General features: G+C 39.0%; 1 protein-coding gene across 3 annotated transcripts in view; it reads left to right on the forward strand.

Annotated features, from left to right (window-relative positions):
- Cab39l (calcium binding protein 39 like) overlaps nt 1-18,605 on the forward strand; it is a 97,281-nt gene that overhangs the window by 39,282 nt on the left and 39,394 nt on the right. For all 3 annotated transcript variants that reach the window (XM_021181258.3, XM_029468718.2, XM_085828701.1), the window contains 2 exons: nt 9,625-9,766; nt 12,122-12,286. In XM_021181258.3, coding sequence (XP_021036917.1) covers nt 9,656-9,766; nt 12,122-12,286 — 276 coding nt within the window. In that variant the 5' untranslated portion in view covers nt 9,625-9,655. The remainder of the gene's footprint in view (nt 1-9,624; nt 9,767-12,121; nt 12,287-18,605) is intronic.

Consider the following 18,605-nt stretch of genomic DNA (forward strand, 5'->3'; position numbering starts at 1 on the left):
ATAGCTGAGTAGTACTCCATTGTGTAAATGTACCATAATTTCTGTATCCATTCCTCTGTTGAGGGGCATCTGGGTTCTTTCCAGCTTCTGGCTATTATAAATAAGGCTGCTATGAACATAGTGGAGCATGTGTCCTTCTTACCAGTTGGGACATCTTCTGGATATATGCCCAGGAGAGGTATTGCTGGATCCTCCGGTAGTACTATGTCCAATTTTCTGAGGAACCGCCAGACTGATTTCCAGAGTGGTTGTACAAGCTTGCAATCCCACCAACAATGGAGGAGTGTTCCTCTTTCTCCACATCTGCGCCAGCATCTGCTGTCACCTGAATTTTTGATCTTAGCCATTCTGACTGGTGTGAGGTGGAATCTCAGGGTTGTTTTGATTTGCATTTCCCTGATGATTAAGGATGTTGAACATTTTTTCAGGTGCTTCTCTGCCATTCGGTATTCCTCAGGTGAGAATTCTTTGTTCAGTTCTGAGCCCCATTTTTTAATGGGGTTATTTGATTTTCTGGAGTCCACCTTCTTGAGTTTTTTATATATATTTCAGCAGCAAACATTTTTATCCAGAGCCATCTCACCGGCCCTTAATTATTATGTTATAAAGAAAACCATTTGAGGATTTCAGTGAGCCTAAATGCTTTCATTATTGCTACTGGTTTGGAAAAATACAGATTTAACTATAGATGTCTACTATAAATTGAGATTGTGAAACTCAGTCAAATACCACTTCATTAATAATCATTCATAGCTAACTGATGTAGAGTATTTTCACTCCTGAAGTACTGAAGCTGTCAACAAAAATGTTACTGTGAACTTAATAAATGAAGTTCCTGGGTTTTCTGGAACAATAGTAAGTTCCTAAACTCACAGTAAAAATGTTAGTAGTTTTATGTCTTTCTTACCTCATATATTTTTTAAATTTATGTTATATAGTGCATTGAAGAAAAAGCATAGTTACTAAAAGACATAGTCTCTCTTACAAAAGGCTTTTTGTTCTCATGTAAGTTTGACTAAAGTGTCTAGATCAATGAGAATCCATAAGACATTTCTCACAAGGTTTCTGTTTCTGTGTGAGTTATTCAGTTTTAGAAAATGTCTCTCAGCCCGGCATGGTGGCGCACACCCTTAATCCCAGCACTCGGGAGGTAGAGGCAGGCAGATTTCTGAGTTTGAGGCCAGCCTGGTCTACAAAGTGAGTTCCAGGACAGCTAGGGCTACACAGAGAAACCCTGTCTCGAAAAACCAAAATAAATAAATAAATAAATAAATAAATAAATAAATAAATAAATAAAAATAAAAAGTGTCTCTCCTGCAGACACTGTTGTTAAAACAAACCATATAAAAACCAAGTCTAGCCAGGCCTGGTGGCACATGTATGTAATCTTGGCACCAAAGAGGTGAGAGGAAGGAGGCCATTCAAATCAGTTGAACCTCTAAAGCAATGGTTCCCAACATATAGGTCAGGACCCTTTTGGAGGGTTAAATGAGCCTTTCACAGGTGACATCTAAGACCATAGTAAAACATACATGTTTACATTATGATTCATAACAGTACCAAACTTACACTTATGAAATAGCAATGAAAATAATTTAATACCACACATGAAATATTAAAGGGTCACAGCATTAGGAAGGTTGAGAACCACTGCTCTAGAGTAAAGAATTATCTATGGAATCATTTTTATACTTTTATCAGTAGTCTGCTGATTTTTCTCCTTAGTCTGTCAGTTTTAAAGTACAAAGTTCAGTTGTGGTTACTAATAATAATGGAAAGAATTCTTAAGTATTGATATAAAGTTAGAAGACATTTTGCCACATCTAATAGCTGTTGCTATGGCAAATCTAGCTATAGCGATGCATTTTGTAATTTGTCTATGTGACAGCATTTCTGTTTTGATTTTGGTGGGAGTATTCTTGGACATAGCAAATTAGAACTTTTAGGTGTACTTTTCAGTTTTAAAATCATATCTAATCAAATTTATGATTTCTAAAAAAGATTTATTTGTTTTATGTATGTGAATACAATGTCTCTGTCACACCATAAGAGGCAATTGGCTCTAATTACAGATGGTTGGGGGCCACCATGTGGTTGCTGAGAATTGAACTCAGGATCTCTGGAAGATCAGTCAGTGCTCTTAACCACTGAGACATCTCTCCAGACCTAAATTTATGAATTTTAAAAGAACAATTCAGTCAGCAGTGGCATTGTGTATACTCATGATGTAACCTTCTTGTTGTTGAATTTAAAAACAAATCTTTTATGCCTAGTCATTTGCCATTTATGTATTTTTATTGCCTTCTGGAATACAGATAAGAATATCAACCCTTGGAACTTACTGATATATTTTTTAAATGTGGTGATGGGTTTACGTTGAGAGTGTTTAAGAAGGGTGAATGTAGAAGACTGGGGTGTAGCTCAGGAAGAGTATAGTGAAGCCACAACTTCAACTCCAGCAGTGCTAAAGCAACAAAGTAGTACCTTGGATTTGTTTGGGACTGTGAGTGTAGCTCAGTAGTAGACCACCTGTCTAGCATACCAAAAATCCTACATTTAGTTCCTACATTCATATGTGCACATATACACACATGGTTACAACACATACACGTGCTTTAAGTTCAAACTATGAGAGTCTTGGAAATGCTGGCATCTTGATTGAAAAATAAATTTATGTTTTAAAAAAGAAAGTTAATTTTGACTTGAGTTTTTTTTTTAACTAATAAGTTGTCAGTTGAAGTCATATAGATGCTTTTGTGAATGTTCAATTCCTGAGATTTCTTTTTACTTCAGAGATAGATTTACCACTCCCTTCAAAATCCTGGTGAAACCTTTTGACTTAAGAACTGTTATTGAACAGCACAGTTGGAAATGAGAAAAAAAGGTCTAAAATATTCACTAACCACCTAAGAAAGACATTTATACCTTTGAGATATCTGAATTAAGATACCAACAAGGACATGCAATGCTTCATGTACCCCCAATTCCATTTCAATTGCTCAGATGACTGATGTTGGTCCATCTTTAGTGGCTCTCAAACACAAGTTAGGAGTGCTGCCAAATATACTACACAGTCTCTCTGCCTGTGTTTGCTGACCACAGAGCTTAATGATCTTTTTGGCTTTTTCTCTAGAACTTGAGCCAAGTACCACTCTTCATGAAATTTCAAAGCCAAAGAAATTATATTTAACTAATGGCTTCAAAGGATGGGAGGGTCAGAATTCCACAGTGTGAACCTTAAAATAAAAAGGTTGCTTAGTCATTTTAAGTACTATGTGAAAGGTGCTTCCATTTTCCAGTCATTAAACAGTTTGACTGTACTACCCTGAGGCTGCCACTGTTAACTCTGTGTGCATACATGTGTGTTGTTGTGCATGTACGTGAACAGGTACACATGCGCACACACATGCTTGGAAACCAAAGGACAGCTTGAAGTGTACCTCAAGAATGGCTCCCAACCTTGTTGAAACAGGTCTTTCACTTGGACCTGAGGTTCAACAGACTACGCTGGGCTGGCTGGCCAGTAAACCTTGAGAATCGTGAATGGCCAAGAAGCACTTAAAGAAATGTTCAGCATCCTTAGTCATGAGGGAAATGCAAATCAAAACGACCCTGAGATTCCACCTCACAGCAATCAGTCAACAGCAGATGCTGGCAAGGATGTGGAGGAATAGTCTTCCATTGCTGGTGGGATTGCAAGCTCTTTGGAAACTGGTGGTTTCTCAGAAAACTGGAAATAGTTCTACCTGAAGAGCCAGCTATACTACTACTGGGCATATACCCAAAAGATGTCCAGCTTTCTGCAATTCCTAATCAGCAGCTGCTTGTTCTCTTTCTTCTCAGTTCCCCACCTTTGGCAGTTCTTTTAGAATATTTGACTTTCTATGCTTGGTTTATTTCAATAATGATCCATAAATGTTGTCACAAGTGGCATGACCTGCTTCCCTTTGTGTGTGTGTGTTTGTGTGTGTGTGTGCACGCGCAGCATTGCCGCCCCCCACACACACACTAATAATATTAAAGGTATATACTTATTAAAAGAAAAAGTGATTGAAAGAAGCTAACTTGACGGTGCGTTGTGTTTGTGGAATTAATTTTCACCTTCTGCCTTTACCTAGGTTCTAGGGATTGAACTCAGGTTATCAAGCTTGCACTTTATCCTCTTAGCCATCTCACTCCTGTTTTCTGTGGTGTGTTTTTCTTTATGCATTAGAAGACATACGTTAATTATATGAGTTAACTGTGTGATTGATGCAGTGATCATGGGATGCAGATTTCCCTTTACACATTGAGTTCAGTCCCTTTGGAGATGTCTCCTGAAGTGAAATCAGTGACCAATCAACTGGTAGTTGATAATTCTACCAGTAACTTTTTGGGGACCTCCATACCATTTCTTGTCCTAACTATAGCAATTCCTATATCCCCTACTAGCACACTGGAATTCCCTTCTATGATATTCTCACTATCAGTGTTCTTTCATCTGCCTGTATTTTGATTAGCTTGTGTCACAATCCATTTGTGACCTAATTATAGAGCCTGGTGTAGTGCATGCTCTGGCTCTGCTCAGGTGCTCATCCCACCTTCCATGGGCTGTAGTGCGGCACAGGTAGGCAGATGCTACCAGAACAGGAGTGAAATAGCTCCAGGGAAGTTTTCTTGTGTCTGATTCAGTTCTTTCTACTTCTGTCACAATTTCTATTCTTTTCTTGGAGATATTTGGGGTGGTTTCCTCTTTAACTTTTTAAATTCTGTTTTATTGTTATTCCCATACAAATGAATTATAATTGTAGATCCATACCCTCTCACATGCCCTGCCAACAGTATAAAGGCTTCCTTTCGAGAATCATTTTTGAGTTTTAGCATTAGTTTTGTTGAGCTATTTGTTCACTTGATTCTATTAAATCTTTTTAGCTTTATATGTATAGATATGTGGATATAATCTGTGTGTGCAGAAATAATGTTAGCTAGAGATTTAATTGTAAGGCTATATAACTCTTCTTCCCAGAACCATGTCTATTTTCTCATGGGCCTGTGAGGGTGGATGGGTCTGGCCGGTCCTAGGATTTTTTTTCATTGATGTTGTTTTCTAAAAGGCCATTTTGGAGCCAGGCGTGGTGGCAAACACCTTTAATCCCAGCACTCGGGAGGCAGAGGCAGGCGGATTTCTGAGTTTGAGACCAGCCTGGGCTACAAAGTGAGTTCCAGGACAGCCAGGGCTATACAGAGAAACCCTGTCTCGGGAAAACCAAAAGAAAAAAGAAAAAAAAAAGGCCATTCTATTGGAATGTGCAGTGAAAGAGAATTGTTTCTTTTCAAAGACACAAGACAAACTTAAGTCTGTATTTCATCATTAATCTTGATTAGAAAGGTCCTTTAAGTGGTAGGGTTTAAATGTTTTTTGTCTTTATACAAAGCATAAGCCATTGCATCTTTTGCTATTGTGATTCGTTCCTTGTTTCCTTTTGTTGTGTCTGACTTACTCTGCTCCCCCTCTGCTATCGTTTCATATGGGATAACACTCTATTTTCTTCATATTGCTATTAAGTATGCAACAGATATAATGATGCATATGCACTTTTAATATCCTTTGCCATCATCTAGATTTTAAAATGTTAGCATTATCATTATTTAAACTTTTCTGGCTTAATTTAAGAGATGTTTTTTATTCTAAAATAGAAAAATGATAGTCAAGAATATTAATTTCTGAATGCAGTTTATTCATCAAAACTAGGTGGGAACACAAGTATTGTTTTCCCAGTACTGGCAATGAACAGAGAGACCTTGTTCTTGCTAGGCATCCAAGCCACAAGCTCGCCTGAGTTTGGATTTATGTAGCAAATGTTCTAAGTCAACAGCTAGCTTTTTTTTTTTTTTTGGATTTTTGAGACAGGGTTTCTCTGTGTAGCCCTGGCTGTCCTGGAACTCACTTTGTAGACCAGGCTGACCTTGAACTCAGAAATCTGACTGCCTCTGCCTCCCAAGTGCTGGGATTAAAGGCATACACCACCACGCCCAGCCTGGCTCGTTTTTAAGTGTTCAGTGTGACTGACTGGGTGAACTAGATACATATCAGTGTCCAAAAAAGTTAAATTGGCAACCAAGTTTGTATGCAAAGGGGAAGGTCTCCAGGCTGAGAGTGGATGGCCTGGCCAATCTGATGAGAGAGAAATGGCCATGCAGGAAACCTCTGCCTTAGTTTGCTAGGGTCCTGGGGATGGAGCTCTATGATTTGAGGGCATGGCTTGATTTCCCTCAAAGTTTCAGTCAGTTGTAAAATGTTATTAAATGAATTTGATATTGAACTTATTTCAGCCAATAGTACATTTAAGATGAAAATGTTTCAAAAAGGGTACTGTGCTAAGAGGTGCTGTATGGCACTGTGCTATTGCATCCTCCCCTTATATCTCAAGTATTTGTTTTTCCATAATCCAGAGTTCCAAAGAGCAGAGGGGATTTTGCTTGTTCATGGCTCAAAACTTAGCTACTAGCAAGCAAGGTTCCTGTGCAGAACACTTGGCTTCATTGTTTTTCAGAACCTTCTCCAGTAGAAGTTCATTTATTATTTTGGATTTTGAAGAGTAGCTTTTTATTTTATTTTTTGGTTTTGTTATGTATTAATTGTACAGAGCACTGGCGTCCATGAAGATACTATCTTTTAAGCATATCGTGTAATTTGATCATATGCAACCCCACATCCTTCCTTTTCTCTGCCTTTATCTCCCTCCTCCTGCTTGGCTTCTTCCCTCACTCCTCATTAGCTTTCAGTGTGTGTATGGGGGTGGGGGGAGGCGCGGTGCACACACGCTTATACGCATGACTTCTTGTTTCTATATAAAACCTAATGAAACACTGCTTGTATAGTGAGTGAGTAAATATACATACCAACAAGCATGTGAAAGTTGAGAAATACAAGAAGTCCTGAAAATGTTTAAAATTTTAGTAAATTAGCATTTGAGTTATATTGATACAGAGAAAAACCACACAGAGAAGTGGTCATTGGACTTACATATCATTTTTATTACAGCATAGGATAATTTGTACTCTTTTAAGGTCCAGAACTTCCCAGTTAAAATTCTTAGTGTTCCAGTTCTTTCTGTTGGTGAGGTAAGACTGCATAGAGAAGGAGCGATTATACATGCATTTCATATCTTAAAATTCTAATGTTTATGTGTTTTTATGTATTTCAGTATTTTGCTTGCACATACAAACTTTTCTTTGGGCTCAGAGTTAATAATAAGTTCACTCCATACAGCCCTGCCTGCATTGAGGAGTCTTGTCTGAATGTATGAAATGATTTAAAATATGCTATTTATCATCAAAGTTCATATCAATTGTTTTGATTTTTATTTAAATTATGTCTTCCAGTACAATTCTTGATTCTTGCTTAAACATATCACTGTATGTGTAGAAAAACTGTAAAGGGAATATATTCCAGATGTTTGAGTCATAGACACCTTTACTGTATTTTATCATGTTTTTAAATACATGATGTGTTTCTCTTAATGCAGTCAGGCAGTGACAGCCATTTCTCTAGTCTATGTAACAAGTGTACTCAGCCTTTAGAATTGAAAATTTGCCCACTCTCTTCACCTCTTCAAGGCAGTGAATATTTTAAGATTTTACATTGCAGTTAATGAATTTCTATTAGTAGTTGGTACAATACTTTTTTCATACTACTTTTTTTCTTTACAGTATATGAATCCTAACCCACTTTGTTTTAAAGTACCAGTTGGTTCTCAATAAATATTCTGCATATTTATAAAATCCTTACTTTTAAGTAAAATTTTTAAACTTTCTTTTTTTATTGTAATTTCTTTTTTTCTTGATATTTTCTTTATTTACATTTCAAATGTTTTCCCCTTTTCAGGTCTCCCCTTCTGAAACTCCCTATCCCACCCGGTCTCCCCCTGCCTCTTATGAGGGATCTTCCCAATCCACCCACTTCCATACTCCCGCCCTGGCATTCCCTACACTGGAGCATTGAACACCCTCAGTCCCGAGGGCCTTCCTCCCACTGATGTCCAACAAGGCCATCTTCTGCCACATATGTGGCCAGCACCATGAATCGCTCCATGTGTATTCTTTGGTGGTGGCCCAGTCCCCAGGAGCTCCAGGGGGAGGGGTCTGGCCTGTTGACACTGTTGCTCCCTCCATGGGACTGCAAACCCCTTCAGCTCCTTCAGTTCCTTCTCCAACTCCTCCATCAGGGACCCCCAAGCTCAGTCCAATGGTTGGCTGCCAGCTTCCTCCTCTGTATTTGTCAGGCTCTTGGCAGAGCCTCTCAGGAGACTGCCATATCAAGCTTCTATCAGCAAGCACATCCTGGTATCCACAATTGCGTCTGGGTTTGGTGGCTGTATATGGGATGGATCCCGGGGGGGGGGGGGCAGTCTGGATGGCCTTTCCTTCAGTCTCTGCTCCACACGTTGTCTCCATATTTCCTCCTGTGAGTATATTGTTCACCCTTCTAAAAAAGCACTGAAGTATCCACATTTTGGTCTTCCTTCCTCTTAAGCTTCATATGGTCTGTGAATTGAATCTTGGGTATTCCAAACTTTTGGACTGATAACCACTTATCAGTGAGTAGATATCGTGTTTGTTCCTTTGTGACTGAGTTACCTCACTCAGAATGATATTCTCAAGTTGCATCCATTTAACTGCGAATTTTATGAAGTCATTGTTTTTAATAGCTGAGTAGTACTCCATTGTGTAAATGTACCACATTTTCTGTATCCATTCCTCTGTTGAGGGATATCTGGGTTGCTTCCAGCTCCTGGCTATTATAAATGTGGCTGCTATGAACATAGTGGAGCATGTGTCCTTATTACATGTTGCAACATCTTCTGGGTATATGCTCAGGAGTGGTATAGCTGGGTTCTCAGGTAGTACTGTGCCCAATTTTCTGAAGAGCTGCTAGACTGATTTCCAGAGTGGTTGTACCAGCTTGCAATCCCACCGACAATGAAGAAGTGTTCCTCTTTCTCCACATCCTAGCCAGCATCTGCTGTCACCTGAGTTTTTCATCTTAGCCATTCTGATGGTGTGAAGAGGACTCTCAGGGTCGTTTTGATTTGCATTTCTCTGGTGACTAAGTATGTTGAACATTTCTTTAGGTTTTTCTGAGCCCTTCAAGTTTCCTCAGTTGAGAATTATCTGTTTAGCTCTGTTCCTCATTTTTTAATAGGGTTATTTGGTTCTCTGGAGTCTACCTTCTTGAGTTCTTTGTAAATATTGGATATTAGCCCTATATCAGATTTAGGATTGGTAAAGATCTTTTCCCAATCTGTTGGCTGCCATTTTGTCCTATTGACAGTGTCCTTTGCCTTACAGAAGCTTTTCAATTTTATGAGGTCCCATTTGTCAATTCTTGATCTTAGAGCATAAGCCATTGTTGTCCTCTTCAGGAACTTTTCTCATTAAGCTTTCTTAAAATAGTTTATATCTATTTAAATTAAAAGTCAAACTTGAAACTCAATTTGATCAGTTTAATGTTTCAAATTATTGAACTGTTGTTACTAAAAACTTACTTTATGCCATAACAATTAGATATGTTAGGAGTTAAAAGTTCTCATTTTTTAAAAACTTGGCTTGTTTGTTTGTTTGTTTGTTTGTTTGTTTTTTTAGCATTCCATATTGGAAGAAGAGGTTTTTATACATGAAAAAAATGCCTTTGTTTAGTAAATCACACAAAAATCCAGCAGAAATTGTTAAAATTCTGAAAGACAACCTGGCCATTTTGGAAAAGCAAGACAAAAAGACAGAGAAGGTATGATTCAAAACAAAACCTTATTAAAATGTGTATATTCCAAGGAGAAGCCCATGTGAAAGTTTAATGAAGAAGTTTAAGTGTGGTCCCTGTTATGTACATAGGTTGTTGTAGTTTTTATGCAGCTAGTAACTGTTGGGTCTGTTGTATTGAATCTTTGGTTCACTGTCCAGAGCCTCTGATCCACCCCAAGTCACTGTAGACATCAGAGCTTCAGGGTCTCTGGGCTTTATTATTGTATTGTGTACAGTGCTGTGAAAAAAAGAACAGGCACATGTTCATTTCACATTGACCAAGAGACTTCCTCATGGGGGTGGGGAGCGGTTTCCGTTCATCCTTTTGAAAGAATTTTAAGTCTAACATATTTGACTCTCTCTGCAGTGACTAGACTCAAGATGACCTTTTATGAAATAAAGACCTTAGAGTTATAGCATGCTTCTGTCCAAGTATGTGATAAAACTGTAATCCTAAGGAACTGGAGAAATGTCTTGTTCTGATTCTGATATTCATTGAGATATTGAGCCAAATTTTGGTTCAAATACTAACTAAAAATTACGTTCATAAAACATGTATAAATCTAAATGGCAAACAAAAAAAACAAAAACACTTCCTAGTTTTATTTAAAAATTGGGAAAAGGCCAATTAAACCTACATCACATTCACAGTGATGCTGACAGGATTAAGATCAGGAGCACTTCTTGTGCTCATTGCAAGTGACAAAGCACATACACATGTGCATACCGTAATCCCACTCGTGGTACCTGGCATATCCATGCACATGCACATCACAGCTTCTCAGTGAGAACAGCTCGCAAAGGTACTAACCACAAATGTACTAAGAAGTTGCTGCCCACCATGAGTGGAGCCGTAGAGATGGTAGCTCTTGAACTGCTGCCTCCATGCAGCTCCAGAGACAAGCTCCACTGATGGAAACTGAGTGAAAGGAGCAGAGCATGAAAGGGGACAAGTCTTCTTCAGAATTGGAGGGGCTCACTGCAGCAAGGTCAGACAAAGGTGAAAGATCGGGAAAAGTAAAACAGTCATTACTGTGGACAGTGTAAGAAAATGCCTCAGGTTTCCAGCTGAGAAAAAGGGAGAATTGGTTTGTCCTTGGAGTTTTGGAAACTTGAGTCTGTGGTCACTCGGCCTCATTGCTCTTGGACAGTACATTATGTGGGGAACATGTGACACAGCTTGCAGCTGGGATGGAAAATGACAGAAAAAAAATAGATAATGTGATCCATCCTCCAGTGTCATTCAAAAGCACACTCGCAGTGGTCCTACCACCCAGGGATGCCCCACTGAGCACATGGACCTCTCGGGGACATTTAAGGTACAAATTAGTGTCATTTTTGTGACATGCATATGGGTAAAAAGTACAGTCAAGGTGACAGGGTGCTGAAAATATGGTCACTTGACTTGGATTGATGACAGCAGAGGGGTTTTCTTTATAATTATTCTTAAGGCTGTAATAAGCTAAAGAATTTGAGAAATGCCTTTTTAAAAGCAGTGCCATGCTGACATAAGTTATTTTCTTCTAATTTGTCTTAGTCCACACATTTTCATCTCATTTTTGATTACTGTCATACTATGATGGAAAGTCAACTAAAATATAGTGTTTTACAAATATAAGCACAAACTGCCAACTAAATTAGTCTTTCTTTTGTCAATTGTACTAGTTTAATGAGGATTTTGGAGGTATTTCTCATAGCATTTAATTTCTCAGCTCTGGGTTCACAGTTCACAAGATTGTGTAACCCTCACCACTATCTAATTTGAGAACATGTCTCCCATTCCCAAGAGAAGCCCACACCCATCAGCAGTCAGCCCCACTCCCCAGCTTCCACACTTGTCTACATTCTGCCTCAATGTTATACTGTCTAAAAAGAAATATTAGGGATCTTTTCATATGAATTTAATAACATTATTTAAGATTAAGAAAAACCAATCCTGCCAGGCAGTGATGGCACACGCCTTTAATCCCAGCACTTGGGAGGCAGAGGCAGGCGGATCTCTGAGTTCCAGGCCAGCCTGGTCTACAGAGTGAGTTCGAGGACAGCCAGAGCTAAAAGAGAAACCCTGTCTCGAAAAAAACAAAAAACAAAACAAAAAAAAGAAAAGAAAAGAAAAGAAAAGAAAAACCAATCCCTACTAATGCTTTTATATTGCTGCCATTGTTTATTTATAGCCAGAAAATTATCTTTGATGACAAATGATAGGCCCAAGAATTGTGGATGTGTATCTCTGTGTGTGTGTACACATACACATGCAATATATATTGAGGGGAGCTGTTTGCTTCCTTAAAACCTAAAATTGGTATTCTTTTTAACTATTAACATACTTTCTGGTTACTAGGCTTCAGAAGAGGTGTCAAAATCTCTGCAAGCAATGAAGGAAATTCTGTGTGGAACGAACGACAAGGAGCCCCCTACAGAAGCAGTGGCTCAGCTGGCACAGGAGCTCTACAGCAGCGGGTTGCTGGTGACACTCATAGCTGACCTGCAGCTCATAGACTTTGAGGTGAAAGACCTATTGCAAGGCTGTCCCTCCTGCTTCTCCAGAGTAAATAATAGAAGTCTCCCCTTTTACCTAAAATGACTACTATCTCTCCTGGTGCTTAGCAATAAATAATAAGTGTCCATACTTGACTTAAAATAATCAATGTCCACATATGATACTAACAGCTTTCATAAAACTTTTACAGTAAGCAAAATAGCATACTGTAGTTAAGGTTTGTGTAACTAGGTATCCCCCCCCCCCCCAGCACCCACCCCCTGCACTTGAAGCTTCTGTGAGGCTAGGTACTTCCTCTCCCACTGAGGCCAGACAAGGCAGCCCAGTTAGTAGAACATATCCCATGGTTTTCATAGATGGGAAATATGCAAGGTTTTAAGAGAATTACTTTTGGCTTTATTCCCAGATAAGTAGAAAGAAATGAATTACAGTAATCGAGCTGACATAAAGTTAGGGTTCTAGAGATCTGTTAAAAACGAGCGCATAGCTCCCTGGACAGATTAGATAGACGGAAAGTGAGCAGAGCAAGTCTGATGGAATTGTAAAATCAGAGTGCGCTGGAGTCAAAGGACCCAGACTTTAACTCATTGCTCCTTTCAGATACCCTGTCTTTCTCTCCCTTACTCTGTTTCTCTCTGACATTTTCCGGCCCATAGTCTCTTCTCTTCTGTGTGTTTGACTTGTTAAATCTCTGCTTCCTCTTGTTCCCTTTTTCCTTTTTACACTGGGCATGCATGGAATCAAAGTATACTTTTACTATGTTCATATACTTATACTTAAGTGTTTCTTTTCCTGAGTTTAAGAACATAGTAGAAGCTTGTCATGGTAGAAAATATTTGACATGTTGATGCAGGTGTCTGGAGTCCAGCCTCTACTACTGATAGTACAGCCAGTAAATTAACTTTTAGCCTAGATCTTCTCATCTATATAGAGCAGTGGCAAGAACTCACATCACTCTGTCAGTATTAAACTATGTGAAAGACATGCATGTGTGAGTGTGTGTGTGTGTAAAACATTCTATAAAAACTAAATATAAATGCAAAGTGTATAAAAATGTCAGTATTTTCAGTTACTCTCCAACTAAATGAAATACAAACTGAATTGTTTTGTTATAACCTTTGAAGTTTTTAGTTATCATCATCATCATTATTATTGGGGGATGGTGATGGTGTGTGTGTTTGCAGGGGCATGAGTAACATGGCTCACATGTGGAGAGTAATGACATCTTTCATAAGTGGATTCTGTTTTCCTACCTAGCATGCAATTCAACTTGTCAGACTTCAGTGGCAATCACATTTGCCGACTGAACATTAGCAGGCCCATTTTTATTTGTTTTAGATATTGTTGAGCAGTAACTTTGAATAAGAAAAGATTCCTCTGCATTTCCTGCAGAGAGGTGGGAGCAAAAGAAAAACAAAAACATAAACTTACATTTAGAATTCATATTAGTGGGTGTGAGGCAAGTTGGATGCAGTCTCTGGACTATGACCAAAAGGAAAGCAGTGGACTTAGATTCCCTTACAGAGAACAGTAACAGAAGCAGGAGAGATTTCTCCTTTAGCATAAGGCTAATAGGGTAGAAAATTGAGAAGAGAAGCATTTGGGACAGGGAAAGAGACAATTTGAGAACTGCTCCAAAGGAAGGAGTTTAAAGAGAAGATGTCTGGGTAGATTGAAGTTGTTTCTCATGGGCCTGGGCTTCGCCTTTGTTATCCCTGAACCTTTTATAGGGACTGGTGTGAGCAGTGTGTGCTGAGTGAAGGACACTAGATGGTTCTCTACTTCAGCATGGTAAGACAATACCAGCTGCTTGAGCAAGATGGTAACAGGGTCTGAAACCTGAGAACAGGAGATTCGGACTTCCCACTCACAGCAGTGTGTTTGTAGAGTAGTGATATCACACTGGACATGAGCAACTAACTCAGAAGTCTGCATGACAGAGACATTTCTCCTTCAAGAATACAGAAGAAAGAAACCTGTGGGCAAGGGGACAAAAGCAGAGGGTTCTACTGCCAGTAAATAATAACTAAGAGACAGAGCTGAGTTTAGAAAACAAATCTCATTACTCAGTCATAAATTCTTATTTAATCCTTTAAGCCTTAACTTTGCTGGCAGAGAAGAACCATCTGAGCATATTATGAGGTCAGAGAAGGAAGGAAGAACCTACCTTTCCTGGGTTCCAAAAGACTGCTAGAAGCCAAGGGAAGCTGACACAACCTTCCCTCCAGCAGCTCCAGACGTTGCTCGTACTCCATTAGAACAGTGCCGGAGTACAATGAAAAGAATAAGTGAGAGCGCAAACTAGAGACTGTCTTAGACTTGAAGTCTGAGCAACACTCAGGTAGTAAGTGAAGGAAAGGGAAAATGGGAACTAGACCATGGACTGACTCTGGACTCTGAAGGTTGAGCAGTTAAATAGGAAGAGAAGGGTCACATGGTGTCCAGAGCAGTTGCCAGCTTCCCAGTTAGAGGAACATCACAAATGGTCGCCACACATTGATTAACCTTCCAGGGTTAGCTGTAAGGTAAATGAGAGACTAAGGAGGGAATCCTTGTTTTGCACTGTCTGAGAGGTCCTACAGAGGATCCTAAAGTACAGATTTGAGAACAGTGACTTCTCAGACCCTCTTTTTGATGAGCTGCTGACCTTCCAGGTACTAGCAAGGGGATTGTAGCATGCTCTTTCTTTTGGGGAAAACTGCAGTGAGCCCCTACACTGGAGCCCTAGGATATGGATTTTCCATATGCAATTCTGTACCTGCTTCCTGACATTACCTTAGGAGCCCCAGTTTCCAGCAGCAAGGTCAGCCTCCTACAATGCTCCAGACCCTCAAGACAAATAGAAATTTGTCTCATTACTATATTCTCTCTGACAAACAAATAGTACAGTTTTGTAACTAGTGACGCCATCTTATTCTTTATTACTATGCTTAGTTTGAGGCCAGCCTAGAGTACATATTGAGTGCCAGTCAAGGGCAGGATCACAGTGAGACCCTGTCTTACAAAAGAAAAAACAAAAAGGGACTTATGACTAAAATGGCAAGGCCTGCTATACTGTGGGCTCAGGATCAAACACAGGTCTGTGTCTTTTTAGGTTTGACACAGCTTTATGTCATTTTATATTTTGTAATGCATGTTGGTAAGAGATCCAGAGGTTGAAGTGTTCAGGCTAAATGAGAAAGCAGCTTGAAGTGGCAGGAAACAGCACTGTGATCTAGAGATCATTTGTTATTACTGTCAACCTAGTAATCTATGTGATACAAGCTACTGTCAGCCAAAGTGTGCAAGCAGAGGAGTGTCAAGCCAAGAGTGAGGATAGCCACCTGAAGAGCCCAGGAGAAGTAGTATCTGCAGACTCCAGTTTTATAGACCACATGAACAACCTATTCCACAAAATAGAAACAGAAGGAACACTGCCTAATTTCTTCTCTGAAGCCACAGTTACAATGATACCTAAAGCACAGAAAGATACAACAAAGAGAACTTCAGACAAATTGCGCTTATGAATATTGATGCAAAAAAAATAACCAATAGAATTCTCACAGACCCAATCCAAGAATACATCAAAATGATCATTAACCACGATTAAGTAGAGCTCATCCCAGGGATGCAGGGATGGTTCAATATATGGAAATCCATCGACATAATCCACTACATAAACAAACTCAAAAGAAAAAAATCATGTGAGCATCTCATTAGATTCTGAAAAGGCCTTTGACAAAATACAGCCCACCCCCCTTTTCAGGTTAAAAGTCTTGAAAAGATCAGGAATTCAAGGCCCATACCTAAACATAATAAAAGCAATGTACAGCAAACCAGCAGCCAACATCAGATTAAAATGAAGAGAAACTTGAAGGAATCCCACTAAAATCAGGGACTAGAAAAGGATGCCCACTCTCTCCCTATCTACTCAAAATAGTACTTGAAGTTCTAGCTAGAGCAATTAGACAACAAAAGGAGGTCAAAGGGATCCAAATTGGAAAGGAAGAAGTCAAAATATCACTATTTACAGATGATACGATAGTATATATAATCGACCCCAAAAATTCCGCCAGAAAACTCCTACCCCTGATAAACAACCTCAGCAAAGCGGCTGAATATAAAATTAACTCAAACAAATCAGTAACCTTCCTCTACACAAAGGATAAACGGGCTGAGGACGAAATTAGGGAAACAACACCTTTCACAATAGTCACAAATAATGTAAAATATCTTGGTATGACTCTAACCAAACAAGTGAAAGATCTGTTTGACAAAAACTTCAAGTCTCTGAAGAAAGAAATGAAAGAAGACTGCAGACGATGGACAGATCTCCGATGCTCATGGATCTGTAGGATTAAGATAGTAAAAATGGCCATCTTACCAAAGCTCTCTACAGATCTAGTACAAGCCCCTTCAAAGCAGGTATTTTCTAAGCCCTCCTCTCCTCTTGGGTTCGCACTTACCAGCAGTTACTTCTGATCATTTCATTCCTTTTCTCCTATTCTTGTTTTCTTTCAGTTGCTATACCCTTACATATCATTCATTAATTCATTAAACAAATAACTGCTGGCCCTTTATAAGTTTGCCAGCTAACAAATATTTCTTCATGCTGAAAATCTACTAACTATGTAATGTGCAATCTTCAATTACTGCATTAATTTTTGGTTTATTTCTGGATGTAGCTTCCTTATAATCAACCTTTTGGTGGTTTTCTCTTCTCCAATCCTCTGTATCTGAACCCTCTGGTCTATCCTTTGCATCAGGACCCTCTCGTCTGGAACGAGAAGTCCCTAGCAGCAGACCTGCTCCAGTTACCCACAGGGGCTCCCTCTGCCTCTGCATATGTTTGCTAATAACCTAGAAGAATGGTAGCCTCTGTGTGAAAGTTGGATGGAGTTCTGTAGTGCTTCATTACTGCTAGCTGGATGCCATGTGGAAATGGTCCCGTGGAGGTATGAAAAACACAGTTTTAGGACATTTCCAACAGGGCTGGTATGGATCTGCAGTATCGCCCTGTAGTATCTAGGAAGATTTGAACACCACAGAATTACCTTCATTTAAAACTATGTTTATACTGATAGATATGCCTCTTTTATAAACAAATATAGTGTTTACAATCCTTATAAATTAAATTTAGACACTATGATCATTTTTAAGATTTTAAAATTATAACACCAACTGATTCTGAAGTGCTCCCTTCCCAAACTGGCGGTGGGACAGGGTTCATGCATGGCAAGCAAGCACCTTCCCCCAGGTACATCACAGGGTCCCAAGATTCACTTCCCACTTTTTTATTAAAATTTGCATTTGTCACGCAGTCAGTTAGCAGCAATAGAATCTGATGCAGACGTGCAAAGCAGTAGGCAGAGGCAGTGTTATAGAAGGCTTGGAGTTTTCTCTGAGCATAAGGGAAATACTGAAGCACTTAAGGAAAGAGAATGCTGTCATTTCTTGGTATCTGGTTTGAAGGAACACTGACATTTGAAGGAACATTTGACAGTTCAGTTGAAAGACAAAGGGCAGAATAATTGGTTTACTGTAATAACTGGTATAATTTTGCCATCCTCTTTTTATATATGTGAAACACAGGTCCAATTCAGGGCTTCTTTAAAGAATCGGATACAACTCAGGTTGTAAGATGCATGAAGACTCTTAAAAAGCCTTGTTCGCCGGGCGTGGTGGTGCACGCCTCTAATCCTAGCACATGGGAGGGAGAGGCAGGCGAATTTCTGAGTTCTAGGCCAGCCTGGTCTACAGAGTGAGTTCCAGGACAGCCAGGGCTACACAGAAAAACCCTGTCTCGAAACATTTAAAAAGAAAAATTTTTTTAAAAGCCTTGTTCAAGATTGGCAGTAATTCCTCTACCTCAGGCAATTAGGACCAAAAGTCTCTTCTTCTCTAGGCTATGTGTGACTTCATATAGGTCAGACACACACATGACACATATATATGTCTATATTCATAATACAAGCTACATCTTACATAGGAAAAACTGACATTTTAAATTTACATCTCATTAAGAAATAAAGTTTCTTTAAAACCTCAAGGTAAATGAATAAAGTGAAGGTATATTACACAGAATTCGATGTTAAGGTAAATGAACAAAGTGAAGGTGTATTACACAGAATTAGATGTTAAGGTAAATGAATAAAGTGAAGGTGTATTACACAGAATTAGATGTTAAGGTAAACGAATAAAGTGAAGGTATATTACACAGAATTCAATGTTAAGGTAAATGAACAAAGTGAAGGTATATTACACAGAATTAGATGTTAAGGTAAATGAACAAAGTGGAGGTATATTACACAGAATTAGATGTTAAGGTAAATGAACAAAGTGGAGG

This window comes from Mus caroli, unplaced genomic scaffold (genome assembly GCF_978045245.1).
Source record: "Mus caroli unplaced genomic scaffold, Mus_caroli_1 scaffold_12, whole genome shotgun sequence".
Taxonomy (NCBI): Eukaryota; Metazoa; Chordata; class Mammalia; order Rodentia; family Muridae; genus Mus; species Mus caroli.